Below are 19,539 nucleotides of genomic sequence, written 5' to 3' on the forward strand. Positions count from 1 at the left end.
CGTGGAGCTGGGGCTGTGTGCTCCGGCCCTACCCGCGCTGCCCTCCCGCCCCGCCGTCTGCTGAGGGGTGCCCATTTCCCGCCTTCCCGGGCTGCACGCCCGCCGTTGACGTGGCTGCTCCCCGTTGGCCAGCGGGAGAGGTGAGGGCGGACGTCACCAAGGGGCGCTCGGGGCGGGGCTGGTTTTCCCACCACTCCCGCCGTGCGGGCGGGGCGGTGGGCGGAGTGTCGGCCTGTCCGCATGGTGTGGGCGGAGAGACCTTGAGTGGCAGCTGCTCCCGTGGGGAAACACCAGTTCCGTCTGTTTTACGGGTTTCTTCCGCAAAAATGCTGCAGTAATCCTCAAAAAAGTGAACTCATCTGTCTTAGCGATTTTGAGGTTTATATTTGTGTGATTAATAGCAATAACAGGCAGCAGAGCCTTCACCAAGAGAACTGCGAGGGGTTATAGGAGGTGGAGAAGTGTTTAAATTGGATCCCTTTTTTCATGTTGCTGTTGTCTCTATTATTTTTCTAACTCCAGCTGATGTCCCTGTTAAGTTTAATGGAGTTTCACAGAAGGTCAAAGCAGACCATAAAGCAAAGAATATGATTTAAACAGAACAGGAATTGGTTACTTATGAGAGGAACTTAAAGGACAAACCCTGAGGTGAAGCTTGAAGAACATGCGTTTAGTAACAAACCATGAAATTTGGCAAGGATAGATCTGGTATAACTATGCTCATTATACACTCATTTTAATACAAAAACATGCCTCCTTGTCAAAGGCTACCCACCTTCTCAAGAAGATCTCTACTCACTGACCATGCATAGAAGATTTTACGTTTACCTTTTAAACCAAGGTGAGAAAAGTTTAGAGCAGTAGACTTTGAGTAGGCATTAATATGCATAAGATGTTAGTAGTGGTCAAACCCCAAAATGTATAAATATGTAACTTAGCCTGCTTCTGGTGTGCTAGCTTTGTGAAAGATTGCCCAGCGCCCTTTGCTGCACAGAACTGTGAATAAAGCAAATACCTCAACCCTGTGTGTGTTTTGGTATCTGCATGCTGGGTAATGATCCCACCTTTTGGGATAACACAGCCAGGGCAACCAACATGTGGAGAATGTATTAAATTGTTTTCTCTTAACATGTGCTTGTTTACTTTTACTGCAAGATGCATATTAACAGTAGAAAAGCCTAAAGTAAGGTACACATATTATTGCACATCTGTCCAAAGGAAGCTGCATGTCATGGTGGGGTGACAACCTGTTCGCTTTGGGACTCTGGGTGGGTGCCGTAGCTGGACCAGGGACAGCCTGTACAGCAGCTGCTTATATTCCCCCCAGCTCTGAGATTGCCCACAATAGCTTGTTGCCCTGGTCTTTCTTTTCATGCTTTCACATTAAAAGTTTCCAAACTTAGAGCACAGGCTTGCCCTTCTGTACTTTGAATCACTGGTATGGCAGTTTCGCTGTTGTCCCTTTTCTTTACCTGTTTTGTAACCCACTTCATGTGAAAATGTTCCAGATGTTGAGAATATGGCAGTCATCAGACAACTCCTGTGTATGCAATGGGGCAGTTTTAAATCTGCAAAAGCTTCATCTGCGTACTTGTTACTGAAATGTGCCAGGCATATTACTGGAATATGATTCTTTTCATCTAAGGGTTTCATGAAGTATCATGTTGGCTTTTATGGTGAGTGTCTTTTTTTAGGACCAAGGTGGGCCAGTGAGAGTGGGATCCATGCAGCCTGGGAGAAGAGGGTGAGGAGATGGATCTCTGCGTGTGGATTCAGAATTACCTTTTTGGCATAACTGAGGTGAGGCACATGAGCTCTGCAGGGGAGATGAATAGCAGCCCTTTAGAAAAGGAGGCAGCCTAGGCTGGCAGTAGCAGAGGGCACATTGCATGAGGGCCATGTTCCTCAGCATGCTGGGGGTACAAGGCAGGCAAGGTCTTAGTACAGGGTGTGGAGGTACTAGCAGAGATGTGTCAGGAGATTTACAGCTGCCAGAGCTTCCCATGTGGCAAATACCTCATGTATTGAGGCAGATGCAGTGTTGGTGTTGATGTAAGTGGACAGCAGATAAGTTGTAACCATATTCTTTTGGGTTGATCTGATTTGACCCAAGATGGCTTAGGCTGAACTACACGTAATGAAAACAATTTGTTTCCCTTGAGTATTTGGCAGTGTTTCCCTTCTTTACAACCTTTTTGCATTTAGTTTGGGTTGGTTGGACTGGGCTGTGTAGGCTACTTAGGATAGTCTTTCTGTTCCACATTTGGTTTAAAAAGGAGCTAGCTGATGTTTCTGAGCATCACAGAATCCCTCTGGAGAAATGAGCTGTTGAAGAGTCCTCTTTGCCAATAAACTACTGTCTGATCCATGAATCTCATGCATGAGATACATGCTTTCTAATTCCCTTCCTAATATATGTGCACCCATTCACAGATGTTCCTTGTCCTCTCCAGTAATTTCTTTGCCCAGATAATGGCATGATATTTTTAGTATCAGAGTGTTGTTGTATGATTACATCAAGGCTTTTCTTTCACAGGAAGCAAAGTGCTTTATGCACAGTTGAAGGGACTCAGTTCTGTTTGCTTAAATCCAGGCTGCAAAACTCTTCCACTCATTCCATCTGTAGGCTGTTTTGCTTTCTGAAACAGTGTAAATGGTTGTAGGATGATCAATGCTGTCCTTTAGGAGCATGGTGTACTCATTTGAAACCTGTTTACTAAAATCCGTGTGCAGCTTGTATGTGTGTATCGTTGATGAACTCACTTCACTGCTCCTCTTAGAGGTTTCCTCCCCACCCCAGAGTGCGAGTGTGGAGCTGGAGTGGATCTTGTAATGTTAAATTATTTTTATTTCTTTCTCAGGTTGATAGCATCCTGGTACAGGGAGACTTTACATGGAGTAAAGCACATGGTAAATCTGCAATTGTCACAAACTCAGCGCTCTCTGAAGCTAGTGTATCTTGAACCTTCTCTGGACCCTGTTGTCTTGAATGCATGCATCCTAGCTGAGAAATAACAGCATTTCAGATTTGCCTCGTTATTACTGTGAGACCAGGGAGCTGCTGGGTCATTTCCCCACTGCTCTGCAGGTTCCAAAGAGACATTGGCCAGTGCTTCAGGCAACATTTATTTCCTCCAGCCAGTTCTTGACACTATCAGCTCCCAGCCCTTGCAGCCTAGAGTTTGTGAAAACTGCAAAGCCTCTGAGTTTATGGAAACCTCATCTGCATGTATGACAGGTAAAGGTAGAATGATGCGTCACAGCTGTATGTATTAACAGCAATGGGAATGAAGAACATCTTTGATTATCAGCCCTGCAAAGAGGCAGCCTGTGATAAATACCTTGAGCATGGTCTTGCTATGTACGATCTCATTCACAACTGCGTTTTTCTGAATTTCTTGCTTCCCGGCACACTGATTTCTGAAGCTGTTTTTATTTGTTCTTTTAATACTTGTATTTTCAAGAACACTCACTCTCATGTTTCTACTATCCAAATTTGAAAGTGTGTCATTTATACCTATTCCTCTACATTCAGTAATCACTGATGAATAATGCTGCACAAGGAAGCTACTTTTTTTTTGTTTCAGTTACCTCTGTAGTTGAAAGAACATGGTTTTTTTTAGGCTTCTGCTTAAAACCTCAGTTAATATAGTTAATCTAGCCGGAGTTTAACTAGTGTGTCTCTTCTCATCTAAAAGTCATAAATATTTCTGTCAATGTTTGTTTCACTAGCTACAAGATTACTGTTTTTACTAGTACTGCTCAAGCATGAATAAAATAAATCCTCTAAAGGCCAGTGGATGTGTCCTTTGAAATGATGGCCCTCTGGCCCTGCTTTGAAGGCCAGAGAAACCTACTGTGGTACAGAATTTTTGCGCTCATTTTAAATGCCATTGCACTACACCCAGAAGGGATTCTTGGGTTGAGTCACATAGCTTATTCTCCTCATTTTGGTTACAGAGTCTCAGCAGTGACTCTTGGGCAGAACAAGGGGTACCACAGCACAGCTGTGCCTCTAGCACAGGCCATGTTCCAGCAACGTCGTGTACCCACCGCCCTTACTGTGGGGGCTTGTTTTTTAAACAGCAGGCAGCTCAGAAGAAGAGGGAACGGGGTGTATTGTATGAGCCAGAGGTGGATCCTGAGGGATGAAAAAAATAACCTTTCAGATATTAAAAGGAAGTATACATCTACCCACCTCATATGTGGGTTAGATTTCGATTTAGGGTTATGCAAAGCAGGGAGCTCATTGTGGGAAGAAGTGTGGCATGTTGCATGGTTCCAAGCTGGTCTGCCATGAGGACAGTCACGTCAAAGATCAGTACAAACTTTGGCCATAGCTGCACACACTGGCACTGCTCATTTCTGTGCTGTGGCTGGAAACCCCACAGTGTGACTGTAAAACCAAGAAAGCTGCTGTGTGAAGCTAACAGCTCTTAAATATCACTTGTAATGCTGTGTTTGTTAGTACTGTTCAACTGGCTGAACATGAGCCAGCAGTGTGCCCAGGTGGCCAAAAAGGCCAACAGCATCCTGGCTTGTATCAGAAACAGTGTGGCCAGCAGGACTAGAGGAGTGATTGTGCCAGTGTACTTGGCACTGGTGAGGCCCCACCTTGAACACTGTGTTCACTTTTGGGCCCCTCATCATAAGAAGGACACTGAAATACTAGAGTGAGTGCAGAGAAGGGCAATGAAGCTGTTGAGGGTCCTGGAGCACAAGTCTGATGAGGAGTGGCTGAGGGAACTGGGGCTGTTTAGCCTGGAGAAAAGGAGGCTGAGGGGAGACCTTATCGCTCTACAACTACCTGAAAGGAGGTTGTAGCATGGAGGGTGTTGGTCTCTTCTCCCAAGTAGCAACTGTTAGGACAAGAGGAAATGGCCTCAAGTTGTGCTGGGGAGGTTTAGATTGGCTATTAGGAAAAAAATTCTTTATGGAAAGGGGTGTCAGACATTGGAACAGGCTGCCCAGGGAGGTGGTGGAGTCAGCATCCCTGCAGTTATTTAAAAAGCATTTAGACAAGGTTCTTAGAGACATGGTCTGATGCTAGAGTTAGGTGATGGCTGACTTGATGATCCTGAGGGTCTCTTCCAACCAAAATGATTCTACGATTCTATGATTGCCCAAGAAGCTGCTTCTGGTCCCAGAGGCTGTTTGCTACCTCACCTCTGGAGGGGTGAGGAGATGCTGAGAGTGAAGGAGACGGTGTGGATATTTGCCTGTTGGGTCTAAACTAGGTCAGGATGACCATACCAACCTTTCACCACTCACAGATACAGGCATGTTAACAAAAGGGTCTTTCTGGGGGCTGGCAAGCACCTGAGCATTGCTTCTGCCTGGCAGGTTTCAGGTGGATGATGGTGATGAGTCGCACAGCTGCAAAATGAGAGGATGCCGCTCGTTTGCAAGACTCCAGTAGATGGGGCTGTTACTCCTGGTTTGTTTTGGTTGCTGCTGGTGGCCTGGTGGGAGAGCTGGACTGGACTGGCAGCGGGCGAGAGAATGGTCAAAAACTGCTTGGTAAGCACACCTGGGCCTTTCGGAGTGACTCCCTGTGGTGAGAGACTTCGGGCACCCCTCCTAAATATCCAAGCTGCTATTTAGTGCTGTAGGAGAGACTTAATACCATTGCAAAGCCCCCGGCTATGGTGACTAGTGAAGTGTCTTCAGTGCCAGCCTCCATCTCCTGTGGTTGGAGCAGAGCTGGTCCAGCCAGCACTTGCCTTGCCTCTCACCTGGATTTTTGACTTCCCTGTAGCAGGATGGTGCCGTCTCACAGGGATCATAATACACTTTTTGTGAAAGAACCCCAAACCTACTCTTTTTTCCGTATGTGTTTGTGTGTTAAACTTCTTGTCTCACACATTGATCTTGCTTTTGAATTTCCATAAGGGAGCAAATGTGGGATGCTGCTGGCTTCCAGTGTGGAGAAACACAGTGCTCCTAGATGAAGATGCCTTGGAAACTTTCTAACTTGTCTGTTCTGCTTGGCTTATTGCTTCCAGCATTTCTGGAGTGACGTGTCTTCTCCATGGTACTCCCAAAGCTCACAGGTATACAATTCATTGCACCAGTTGGCTTTGCTTAAGTGGGGAAAAATTAAGCAGCACATGTAGAGAGAGAATCAGACTATGTACCATTTTCCTTTACTTATTAGTTTGCTGTTAGAGGCTCTAATTTGAGAGGCAAGATTAAAACAAACAAATAAACAAACAAAACCCCCTCCACTATTTCCCTCTTCACAACATCTTTTCTGGAGGCTCCTTTAAGCTATGGTGCCAGCTCCCAGCTGGATAAGGTTTTAGGAGCCCCAGGTGCCAGGGGCTGGAGTGTCTCCTCCCCTTTTCTCAAAAGAACAGGTGTGGGGTAGGTAGGAGTATGTTGTTGTCTTTTCTTCTTGGCTTTGTGGGACAAACTCACTTTGAGTGCTACAAGCAGCCAGTGGTTCTCCCTCAGCTCCTTCAGGAGGGCTGAGAAGTCTAGCAATTAGTTTTTCTGATTTCAAGGGTTCAACCTTTTGAAAAGTTCTGAGATTAATTCTCAGTCTTAATTTTGTTAGCCTAAGCATGGCTTGGATTCCTCCTTGACTTCTAGGCTGCTCCTGCACCCTGTTTTAGAATTTTTTTTTTTTTTCTTCTGTGAAAGCTACATGTTTTTGTTTCAAAATGAGAACTGGGATTTCTCAAACCATACCTTGAATATAGAAGCAGGAACTTCATTAAATTGTCTAATCTGAGGCTTGCAATATAAAATGCTGCAAGTTATCAACACTGTGAATTTACCAACACCACTTGGTGCCCAGGTGGGATGAGTACTCTGTGGAAATGTCCTTTTGCAGTGGCTGGTTGGTCTATACTGGCTCTCCTCCCCTTGGATCTGGAGGTTGCTCTGTTCGGGTAAGTGTCAAGTATTTGTCATATATATTGCATGTATTTAGTTTTTATTTTAAATCTTAGGAGGCTACTTTTCTACCATGACAAGAAGAGTGGATTGACCTTCCCTCCTAGTGTCTGTTTGTTAGGCCCCTGTGTCAGAGCAGCGCGTCTCCCAGCTGGCCGCACCCTGGGAAGAGCTCGGTGTGCTTGTGTGACCCACGTGTGCCCTGGGACATGAGGGCTGCTGTAAGGCTCTGATGTCTTCTGAGACTGTGGCTTTGTGATCAGCGACTCTGGCGGCGCTTCTGCTAATAAGATAATTGCAGCACAAAATATGGAGGGGGACGGTGAGTGCCTCCACTGGGGCAATGTAAGACAGAAGGGAGTAGCATAAGGACTGCAGAGCAGCCTTCTCTTTCCTTGCCAAAGCTAGGGTGAGCTTAGCAGTCGTGGTAGCAGCTCAGGCAATGTGTTGCTAGTACCACAGGGGGACCCCTGTGGTGAGTGTGTGCTTGGTGCATCTTCCTGGGTTAGGTGAGGTTCAGTGGAGGCTGCCTAGGGTGTGTTTTGATGCTATGGAGCCTCTGAGTCCCACCTCTCTGGTGCTGGTGGGGTGCATTTCTCATGGGAAAGGTTTGGGATAAGTGGTTACAGCAGGGTGTGGAGAGCTGTCCCACCATGTTGGTGTTTGTGGACCTATTTAGATGCTCATTGGCAATAGGGGCTCTGAGCTGGTGCCTTGACTGACGAGAGAACAGAGCTGCCCCCAAAACCACCATGAGGCTCCCTTCTTGCCTACGGTCAGGTGGAGCAATAACATTGCAAAGAGTTTTGAACAGATATTACTTTCAGAGGCTCTGCTTTGCATCCCTTATTCTTCCCTCTGAAGGTGAGGTGCCAGGAAAGGGGCCCTGTGCTGTCTGCAGGTGGCTTGTGGCTGCCAGCACATCAGTGCCAGCTCCCCATCACCCAGGGAGGATAACAATCCAAAATTAACTGTGATTAGGAGAGGCTGAATTGGCACCAGGTTGGCATGTGCTCTTGGGTGGGAGGTGCATGATTTGGTGATAGGTGGGAGTGAGCCAGGGCTGCCTGTTGCCAGGCAGGTTGCACTGGAGGGGATGGTAGATGTGAGGTAGGGTGGAAGGAGAAGGATCATATCGAACATGTGTTTCTTACTGTGTCTTTTATTGGAGCGGCAACGAAGAGATGAAAGCTTTGCATGATGTCCAGGCCAAAGCCCAACACAAAAGACCCTATTCTGGCTACATGCAACCCCCTTGTATTTTTAGATGGATATTTGTTTTTTCTCCTGGACTTGGGGTTGGAGAAGTGCTGTGAGCAACATATGTCTGATTCATCCCTGATGAAGTTAGGGTTTTGGCTGTTTGGTGGATAACTGGTTCAAACACACAACTTTGCTTTGGCAGCACCATGGTAGTGTTGCATATCCACGTGGCAACTTGTTCTGTTTCAGGACAACTAGATTAGCTCTTCAGAGCCAGTAAAAGGTTTTTAAAGCTACTTATCCTCCATTAAACTGGCATTGCGGGAGACGTAACTGGCTGAAAGGGCATGTGCCTGACATCTGGCTTTCCCTGGAGGTGGGTGTCCTGGTTTTGTTAAAAAGAAGTTTCTCTTTTAGTGAATTTGCCTGTCAGCTAAAGCCTTCATATTAGCTGCATTTTCCTGGAGAACCAGACACATGTTTTGGTAAACCTAGCAATGGAATGCAAACTTATTGATAAGCATGGATGGACATCTCGCGAGAGGGGCGATGAGAAACAAGTGACCAAGAAACTGACCAACTGTGTATAACATTCCATTCACGTGAACACTTCATATAAAAGTGGGAGATCATGAGGATCTCGTCCCTTTTCCTTTTTCCCTTTTTCCCTATGGCCGACATTAGGAGAGGACCTTGCTAGTTGTCCCATTGAACTGAGGCCTAGTGAGAGACTGAATTCAGCTCTGGTTGGCTGTGGAGTCTAATCCAGGACTTTGGGTGCTGGCTCTGCAGTTGCTGAGACTTTCAAGATTGGTTTTGTATATTTTGTATTATTTTCTCTATTCTTATTAGTAGCATTAGTAAAACATTGTTCATTTTTCCAACTCTCTTCTCTCTGTCCTTCTTTCCCTCCCGATCGCCTGTCCTTAGTGGGAAGGGGGGAGAGGGAGCGGTAAAAGGGGGAAATGGGGGGGAAGAGGAGGTTAACAATACATCTGCCAGGGTTTTATTGTCACCCCGCAACCTTAACCCTCGACAGTGGGTTACAGCAGATTTCCACTGCTTTTGCACGAGGGGACTGGCTCTGTCTGTGGGTCAGTGCTCAGGGCAGCGCAAAGGTGGAGGGTTCCCTGCTGCCAGCTCTCTGCTGCTGTGGCACAACCCCATCCAACGTGGGGACGGTGGCAGATGTGCGGGAAGTTGAACAGGAGCTGCGCAGAGTTTCCCAGGCTGAGCTGGAGCTGCTTGTAAAGGAAAGCTTGCCAGTGGCTCGTTAGTGATGTTTGCGTATGCAGTGTTGAAATGCTTCTCCAAAAAGTGCTGGGCTTCCTGGGGAGCAGAAGCTTGGTTTGCTGGGGCCCTCTGCAAAACCCCTGCAGCCCTGGCCCTGGAGCTGTTTCCCTGGTGGAGCTGGGGGACCCGCAAGCTGCAGTGCTGCTGCTGTGGTGGCAGTGAAGCTCTGCTTTGTGTCCAGGTGGTGGCTGTACTGCTGTGCCCAAGCTGCTGTAGCACAGCATTTTTTTTTAGTGAAAGCATGTTTTTGTTACGGCTTCTCTTTGCTCTCTTACCTGGCCCTGAGTCCTCTCAGCACCTGATTTAAATAAATCTGATAATAACCTTCATATTTTGAAGATCCTAAACATCTGCTTAGGCACTGAATTATTTACTGCTGCTGTCATGCAAAAAAAAGAAAAAAGTCCCATGTGTGTGAAATGATTTTTAGTTACAGGAAGGTTTGGATCTGCAGCCTTTTGCTGAAGAAGCCTTGGTGTCCCTAAGCAGCTCTGCTTTGAGGGAGGGAGAATGGAGAAAGGGGGAGGACACAGCTGCTTGGGATGTTTCTGCAGCTGCTGTTCCTCAGTAAAATGAATTTACTAACTGATTTTTTAATAACATTCTACCTACCACTAACCTGACCTGCACGCTTGATCACTGTGATGATTTGTCCATGCTTGAGCAGTCCAGGTAACAGTGCTATGCTGCTGTGGTGGTTTTTATTTTATCTTCAGTTGAGCTGAAGTTACTTTCTCTCCCTCCCACAATGCCTGGAGAGAGGTGGCATTGGCAGCTTCTGCAAACATCTCTCAGTTCCCACCAGAGAAGCTCCATTCGCCTCCGTTACTGCTTTAATACCCTCCAGCTGTTTCCTTGCAAAATTTTTTCGTCGCTTGTATGCAGCAGTGGTGGGTGCAGTGCATACCCCTGTGCTGGCCTCGAGGGGCATGCAGGGCTGCTGAATTTTTAACTCATCCGCTTGCTATGCCAGGGGCCAAGCCATTCTGATTTCCCAGCTCTGTGAGCTGGATTAAATTATGCTAAATCCCTCTTTGGTTCCCTTGGGCATGAGTCTCTGAAGAGCCTGGGCTCAGCCTGGGGCACTCTGGTGTCCAGCTGATGCTCTTCTGCATGAGTCTGGTCCCCAGGGGATGGGGAGACCCTCTGTGGTCACCCCTCTCCTCTCCTTGGCCGCTCTAGCATCTTCAGGTAGTTTTTGCCCACTTGACATTTTTATGGGGACTTGATGCTGATACTCACAAAGCTTTTGCCTGCTGGGAAATGACATCTGTCCACCATCCCTGGGCAGCTGTGGGCTCTCCTCCCTCCACCTGCACAGTACACTGGGAGGATACTCAGCCATATCAGCTGCAAACGCATCCCCTCGCTTCAGTGCTTTCTAGTTTTGCTGTGAATCATGAGGGAGTGGTGCAGAAAATAATATAAAGCCTGAAAGAATTAAAAATCTGCTCATCTTTATCTCAGTGCCCATGTGGATACGTGCATACGCGGACTGTCTCCCAACATGTGGGAGCTTAGTGGTCTCTGTTTGCCGAGTGCGTGGAGGAGGAGGTTATTCCTGTGTAGCACCACATGGTACCAAATTTAAGATGTAGAGACAAAGTTCACCACTGGTTTCACCTGATTGTAGATGGCTGAATTGAAGGGGACCCAGAGAGATGGGTTCTTTGATTGCAAATGAACGATTGCAAGCCTCCCCTTGCCACCGCATAGCATTGCATTAGTATAATCCATTTAAAATGCGACACTGAATTTGGATTCAGCAATGGTGCCTGTGTTATGTGAGAAATGGGCCAGGATCTAGAAATCTTTAGTTTTCAGAGTTGCCTTTTTCCCTAGGGAAAAACTACATCTAAGCATTTGTGAGCAATTAGGACTTGGCTGCAGATGAAACGGGGCTGCCACCTGCTAAAGGACAAGCTGCTGCCTCAGGGCTAAGCAAGCAGCAAGAATAGCATGACAGAGAAAAAAATCCCCATGGTTGTCAGGCCAAAGAGCTGATAATGTTGAATGCAACATGAATCAAAATGGGGAGATCACTTTTTAAAGCCTTTTGGTGAGCATTTGTTTTGTCAGGACATCACTGCTTTGAAGAGTTGTGGTTTAGAGATGCAGTGGAGTCCAGCTTCTAAGGTCCCTGTCTGATCTGCTTCAGTGGCCGCAAAAGCACCTGATATATGGTCACGGAGAAGGGTCCCAGCATGCTGGGGTGCAGAGAGATGGGCGACTTGCTGCACCCATGGCCTGCTGGGGTCAAGTCAAGCACCTGGAGGACATTAGATCGAGTCTTAGTGCATCTTCAGCAGTGTGGAAGCCACCATGATGCTCCTGGCACTGGCAGAGTGTTGAGCAACATGCTTCATGCAGTAAGATAAGCTGCAAAAATGCTGGTCTCCATCACCAGAGAGTTTCTTTGGGCGTGAGGAACGAGCTAGGTCTCTACAAATAAGCACAGCACAATATTTAAGCTTTTAATTGAGAAACAACATGCCTAAATACTGTTGTTGGTTTGAACCTGAAAAATTGAATCCTTTTCCCAACCTGCCTCACATCCCACCTAACTGGACCCCTTTGCCCAGCTCCTCAAAGGTGGACGATTCCAGACTGAAGGTCAAATCCTCTGCGCTTTGTCAAGTCATAGAGAAGAAACAAGTTACTGAATTTCCTGTCCTGAGCGTATTTTTATGACCAGATTTGTAGCATTTAGTGGAAAAATTCAAGGTAAGCACCTTTGATCCCAAGCAACTCAGCTGTAGTGGAATTGTTGCTAGCTATATTTATGGATTTGTTTTTACTGAAGAACATGAGTTTATTTTTTACAGACATTTTAATAAAGAACAACACATATGTGAGCACCAGATCTAAGCTGGCTGGAATGAATTTCTGTCAACAACAGGAAGAAACAGTAGGTCTAAAAGAGCAGGTCCAACCTGAGAAGTCCTGCCACAGAGACCTGGGATGTCCTGTAGATCCGGGAGATATGATCCTTAAATTGCACCCGAAATTTCTAACTGGTCATAATTGGAAACTAGGGCAAAGCACTTTTAGTCTCTGGGTTGTGCTGAGTGGTGTCACTGAATTAGGAGTTATATCTAGGGACTGAAATAATGGTGCAAGGTACTGTCAACAGACTGTGAAATCAGGAGCAGAGTGGGAAACCAGAGAAAGCAGTGGTGGGGTTGAAACAAAAAGGTGAAAGTTTGGAGGACATAGACTGGAGGAAAGCTGTCACAAAGGATGGAATGCAGCTGACAAAACCTCCTCCTGTGCTGGTCTAGTAGGAGTCCTCTACTCCTAGTAGAAGATGCCATGCAGCTGGGCAGGGACACTAATTGTTTTTAAAGAATACTTAATTCCTCAGGTAGAGTGACAGGAAAACAAACAAAAAATGAAACAGAAAACAAAACAAAAGCCCAACAAACCAAACAAAAAAACCACTACACAAAACTACCAAAAAAACCCACACAGAAACTCCTCAAAACCCGACTTTGTTGAAATGACAGGTAATCTCACGCTACTTTTATTAACTGAAGAAGCCTATGAAGGGACCAGCAAGCACTCACACCACAGAGTAAGCTGCTGTTAATGGCCACAGAGCTGAGTCCTGTATATATAATAGTAGTTTAGCAATGCCACAGCTGATTTTTGTGATCAAAATCAGCGCAGCCATTGCGGGTTACAACTCTAAAGTACCACTACGCTTCTAAACAAAGCTGTTTTAGATAGTCATTGTCAGATAGATATGGATCATCACGAGTGGATGACCAACATACAGTAATAATTTCATACTAAAACTACGATAGTTCATGCAGCACCTCTATTTTAATTTCAAACAGGAGAAACATCGCTGAGCTTATGGAGCATAGTGGGGGTAGAATGGCCGTCCTCTCCCCCTTCCAGGGACCAGTCCCGGTGGGTACCCCCTTGGTCTGGGCTGGCCCAGGTAAGGTGCTCGGACACCCAGAGTTGGTGGCTGCGTGACGAACACGTGTGGCGGTGGGGCGAACGCTGCTCCTCTCCCACCAGATATGGGGCTGCCACCCGCGGCTGCTGCTTTGTCTTGTTTGCCGACAGGGCTGCTTCTGTTAGAAGACTCTGTTTTCTTGACTAGGGCAAAGATTATGAATGTTATTTTCCTGAGAGCAAACACAGCCTTTCTTCCTCTGCACAGTGCCTGATGTTTTTCCTATGTGTGATAATCCAAGTGTTTGGGGATTTGTATTTGAACATCTGAATGATGAAACCATAAATAAGACTGTTAGCCCCTGGCTAACAGCCACTATGTGTCTCTGCTGCCCAAGCCCTCTTTGCAGGTTCTTACTGATGTGTTTATGAGACATGATAGTCCTACCAGCCATGCTGGTACACCTCTAGCTGTGTGATGGTCATGGGTAATTGCTGATTTTAGTTTTTATTTTCGATGTACCCACAATGCTGCTGGCACTATTTCCATTTAAATGAGCACCCTGGGTCTGCTCTGGGGGGAAATCAGTATTGAGTTGGTCCAGATTTACCAGCTCATTTTGGGCTCTTCAAGAAACAGCCTATCTAAAAGTGAGGAAGCAAACGTATTACTCTAGTTTCTCAACCTTTCCCTCTCGTTGTTTGGTGGCAAAAGGAACCTTTTCAGGAGGGTAGAGGGGAGGTGGTTTGGTTTTTACCTTCTGCTTGTTTGGGCTGACTTTCACTCTTTGTACTTGGCGTAAGTTTTCTGCTTTTCTTGTCTGTGTCAAGGTAAAAATCTTTAACATGTGTCACGCTGTTTCTCACAAATGAGAGCAGGAGGCTCTGATGGTCAGGAAATACCTGATTCAGACCAAGCCTGGATGATCTGTCTTCCTTGAGAGTGCCTGGACCCTGATGCCAATGCTCCCTCCTGCATCTTTCTGCCCAGCCATGGACCACCTCGGCAGAGCCTACAGCATGCATTTATTTGCCCTAAGACCAGCACAGTCCCATAAAAAAACTTCTGCCTTGCTCATAATGAATTTTCCAATGAAAACCTCAATTGGGAGAAAAGTTTGTGCCTGGGTCAACTCACCAGCCAAGAGTTTGTGTTATTCCCAGAATAAATGGCTGAATTTGTGACCAGCATGGTTAACAGCTGGGATATGAATCATAACTTTGGATTACAATTCCCATGCTGTGATAAGCCTGTGTGAGACATAATCCACTCTAAAACCTTGCCCTGCCTGGGTGTTCATTGGCAGGTGGACTTCTGTAAGCTGATAAAATCTGTGCTAGTTATACTCATCCAATTCCTTGCAAACATGTATTACTCTAGTTTCTCAATCTTTCCCTCTCATTGTTTGGTGGCAAAAGGAACCTTTTCAGGAGGATAGAGGGGAGGTGGTTTGGTTTTTACCTTCTGCTTGTTTGGGCTGACTTTCACTCTTTGTACTTGGCGTAAGTAAATCCTCCAGATCTTCCAGCATGGGGTTAGTGCTGGCTTTGTTGTTTCTCTTGTTTTTCTCCTCTTCGCGTTGCTGCATCAATAAAAGACATTTGGTTTAGTTTGAAACTGCAGATGTGATCTGTGAAATGGTTGGCCTGGCTAAGCATTTGTTGGTATGAATGTAATCTCTTTGCCAAGTTCAAAGTGCTTTTTCTCATTGAAAATCATTATGTGAGCAGAGTTGTGCTTTTGCAGGTATCCTGCTGCCCAGTCTAATTCGTATGAGTTCAAGGGTCCCTACTTTATGGTCCTCTGCATGTTGCAACCTCTTTCAGTCATGGATATCACGAGGTCCAAATCCTACCCTGCTAATTCAAATCATTGCATCTGTCTGTATCTTACTTTTTCTGTCTGCATGGTGGAGACAGACACCAGTCTCCTCTGTGAAGTGCTTCAAGAATTGATGGCAAAAAGTGTTATTGCTCTGTTGTTATTTATGGCTCTTTAGCTTGTACAAAACCTGACTGTGGTTTTGATAGGCTTATCATTGTCCCTTAGAAACCTCAGGCTACAAAACATTACTTGAACTTTGAGGTAACTTATTTTTGTAGGTGGAAAGCACAATTTATGGGAAAACTCTCTGTAGTTTTGGTGTACGAAATAGCAGCCTATTATGGGATGTCACTGCTCTTTGCAGTTAGCCATTAAATGCCATCAGAGAGGACTGAACAGGCATAAAGTGCATCTTCCCCTTGTGTTCATGTTCAGAAGTGAAGAGCAATTTAAAAGCATATGTTGCACATCAAACTTGGAGTGTGTGGTATTTCAAAGATGGCTTTGAAAAATCAATACTTACCATTTGCATTTTCTTCTTCAGCTCTGCATTGGCGCGCTGGTACGCTTCAGACACAGCGTTTAGGTAATAGATGGCGAGGCTACAAAAACAAATGTGTTGCTGTGGTGATAGGATCAGGGCAGAGAGAAAGTTTCACAGGGAGGGAACTGTGGGAAACTGCAGAGGGTCTGTGGAATCCTTGACAGAAAATATGAGAGTAGAGATCAGCCTTGAGATATTAAGATTTACCCTTGAGAAGGATGGGAGTAAAGGAGTATCCGGAGAGAGGAGAGATGTACCCGTGAGAGAGAAGGGGATAGAAGAATAACATGGATGATAGAAAAATTAACCAATGAGATGTTAGTGCTGTAACTTGTGACCAATAGTGAAAAGACACATGAACTGGTAGAATTGTATAAAAATGCACTTGTAGCAATAAATGGCACCTATTACTTTCATCTTGAAAGAACCTGGTCCATGTCGTTTGTCTGTCTCAGCCGCGACAGGGAACATTTAATTTTTGCCTACCTTCTAGCATCTAGGTTTTCTACCCAGCCCCTGCAAATTGCCTTTAGAGGCTCAAGGCTTAGGAATGATTCAGGCTGCCTTGTGGCATAGTCAGGTGAGATGGGCTGAGCCAGTCCAGTAGCTCATTTCTGTTCAAACAGAAGAAAAATGACCATCCTGCCCCTCCTGCCTCTGCCTTGTCTGGCCATAGTCTCCATCTGCTTTGCACTTGCCTTGGCCCTTGGATCTTTACTTGATGGTGAGCCCATTCAACTCATTACCTGTGTGAAAACCAACTCAGCTGATAAAATACATTAATTTCTTCCAAGAGTCAAGGGAAAAACAAAACAGTTACCAAGTCACACAGGGAACTTAGAGAGGAAAAAAAAAAAAGAGGAAACAAAGAAAATAGTGGCAGGCAGCAGTCCTTGAAGTACAGTCTGCATTACTTCTCGGCCAGGACCAGCTGCCCGATGAGGGGCTGTCAGGAGCCAGCAGAGATGGGAACTGAGGGGGAGCAGCAGCCAGGTGGAATCAGAGCCACTGGCTTTTGTTTTGATCCTTGATTCTGCAAAAAGGGCATGCCAAAACTGGGGGGAAAAACCAGCCAAGCTGGAGGGAATTGAAAGGCAAGCGGGATGGGAGAGGGTGTGCTGGCAGCCAGCCCTTGGCACGCAGGGAGGTGCGTGTTTTAAAACGTGCCCAAGCGTCTGGGCCTGTCTCGCCACCGCTGCCGCTTGCCAGCCAGCCATATTTTGGTTGTCAAAAATGTCTCCTCCTGCTTTTGTAGAGTGCTTTTATTCTTCTAAACTGTAAACATCATCTGCTCAGTAACTTTGAGCCATTCACAGGAAAAGCACCAGCCATTTCAATTCATCACTATATATATATATATATGTGGTTTTTTGTGGTTTTTTGTTTGTGGTTTTTTTGTTGTTGTTGTTTTTTTTTTGTTGTTGTTTTTTTTTTTTAAGTAGAAAATACTGTTATAAAAGAGGTAAGAAAAAAAGGCGGGCTGAAAAAAACCCTTTTCCTGACAGTTCAGAACCTGCTTGGGTGGCTCCAGCCCAGGTTCAGCACCCTAAAGCACCAGGCTTGAGGATTTTGTCAGCAGAGGCACCATGTACCAGCACATTGGTTTCCAGGTGGGAGATGAGGAAGAGGTGCTTTGGAGGGCCTTTCCTGAGGCTTTTTGCAGGGCTCTGTCTAGAGGAAACAAATTTATGCCCTTTTGCTTAGTATGATATTAACCCAAAACTCAGTCTTGGAGAGTCTGAAATTTGTTATTTTTGATCTTCTCTGAGGATGCAATAGTTTTATTCCTTCTATATTGTCAAACTAATTGCCAAGGAAATATATTGCGTTGTAATACAGGACTTTGGTGATGCTCTGCCATTTTTGTTGTGATCAGCCAGGATGTAGGTGCCTTGAGTACCCCTGTTTTCATAATGATAACCGTATCTTTCTATTCAAAGCCATCTGGGATGCCATGTGCCCTGTTTCTGAGCTGCCTTCTCAAGTTCATTCAGTAACTGAGGAAATCAATTCCTGTTACTTTTTCAGTCCCTTCTCACCCGCTGCTGTAGCAGCCAGCAGCACCTCCAACCTCCACAGCTTCCTCCCAATGACTCCTGCTTTTAGCCGGGCGTTGATGGGAAGGGTATGAACTCACCAGGCGCCTCTCCCAAACACTGTGAGATATGAGACTGCTGTGTCTACCAGCTAAGCCTGAGTTTCCTCTGTCCTTGATTTATTACAGATTCATTGTTCAAAAGAGGCTGAGTTTGTTCGTGACTGAACTGCCCTTAAGGGAAAGGAGAGGGGAAAGGGACAGTGCCACAGAAAGGGGATTTGAGGAGGATGCCTTTGCTCGAGATCAAATCTGCAGGCAGTCAGGCAGATCTGGACTGGGTCGTTCAGGCCAAGACTCAACAATGCTAAAGCAGCCTGGGTGATCCTCCAAGGTGCTGCCAGTGTCCTGGGCAGGTCCTACAGACCTACTGGACTTGCTACTGAATTCCTGATTCACACTGCTAGTGCTGGTTCCCAGAAAAGGCAACGTCATGTTCTAATCTGACTGTGAGCAGCAGCATGACGAGCTGGGAACTTTGCTGGGAACTCAAGTAAGCATTAGCAAATGGACTTTATCCACTTTTAGTGGGATGCTTCAGATCTACCTGCCTCTGAAATGAGCCTGGGGATGGACTCTTGTGCTTGAACTGCTTAGTGTGGATGCTGTGTGGCTCTGGCACTCCAGTTCTCTGACTTGCTGCTCCCCCCAGAGCTGGGAAGAATATGTGGGTCTCTGTCCCTCTCTATCCTGCACAGTAGTTTTTTTTTTCCTAGTTCCCCTCAATGCAGTAAGGTGCTTCCAGCTTTGTCCAGGAGGCTCTGCAAGCCATGGCTTGAAATCCTGCTCCCAGCCCCAAATGGGATTAGGTTATATGCCTGTGTGCAAAGTATCTCTGCTTCTCCTTGCTCTGTTTCCTTTTTCCCTTGTCCTCAGGCAGCTAGAAACATGACAGTAAGACTGACACCCATGTCACCTTTTGGAACCCATGGTTGTCTGGGACCAGACACCAAGAACAGAAATAAATAGAAAGGGCATTTTCGATTGCACCTGAAAAGAGATAGGAGGCTATCATGGCTTGAGAAAATAACTTAATTCAGTCCATAGAAGCAGAAAGCACTTTTTGAGTGTTTGCCATAAAAAGCAACAGACTGTCCATTTATGATCCATCTGTTTCTCTTTGTAGAGTCTATTTGTTATTTAGGCTGCATTGCAGGTTGCCTTGCCTGCTTCTTTGAGAGCTGCTGGCTCTCTGCTCGTCAGGACCAGATGAAGCTCCAGCAATTGCATTTTCTGAGTTTAAATCTCTTGGGAAGCTGGATGGGGATCAGTGCAAGGACTGGCTTCAGCTTGAACCTGTCTACCTGTCCACAGCAGCAGTAGAAGCAGAAGCTGAAGACTTTCAGAGACAAGGCAGGAAACTTGGGACTTGTGTACAATTTATAGTTATCTGCTTTCTGGAGAAAATGGTGAAAGAGACATAAAACGAAGTTTCTCGCTACCGGTATCCAGTTACAGGACTGTAAGCAAAAGGATTGTTATCTTGTTCTTCTGGCAAAATTTTAATTAGGTAACTGGATTCTGTCTCCCTGTATATTTTGGTCTGCACAGGCAGTGTATCTGGGTGGGAAACAAGGATGTTTTAGGTAATGTAACATAAGGTATATTTCGGTTTGTGGAGGGGATTGGGGCAGAGACAAAATGATGCCTTGAGGAGAGATAGACTGCTGGGAAGGCTGTGGTGTGGGAACAGCCCAGACTGGGAAGGCACGATAAAAGGTGTTGCTTCAGGAGATAAACTGTATTTGTGCTGTTCCTTGTCCTGGCTGTCAG

General features: G+C 45.9%; 1 protein-coding gene across 1 annotated transcript in view; it reads right to left on the reverse strand.

Annotated features, from left to right (window-relative positions):
• Positions 1-13,360: 13,360 nt before the first annotated feature.
• Positions 13,361-19,539, reverse strand: part of TMC2 (transmembrane channel like 2) — a gene marked incomplete at both ends in the record, with an annotated part of 32,919 nt that continues 26,740 nt past the window's right edge. Inside the window, 3 exons of the mRNA XM_080364183.1 lie at positions 13,361-13,506; positions 14,765-14,885; positions 15,651-15,729. Coding sequence (XP_080220309.1) covers positions 13,361-13,506; positions 14,765-14,885; positions 15,651-15,729 — 346 coding nt within the window. The remainder of the gene's footprint in view (positions 13,507-14,764; positions 14,886-15,650; positions 15,730-19,539) is intronic.

The sequence above is a fragment of the Nesoenas mayeri genome (genome assembly GCF_963082525.1).
Source record: "Nesoenas mayeri genome assembly, chromosome: 2".
Taxonomy (NCBI): Eukaryota; Metazoa; Chordata; class Aves; order Columbiformes; family Columbidae; genus Nesoenas; species Nesoenas mayeri.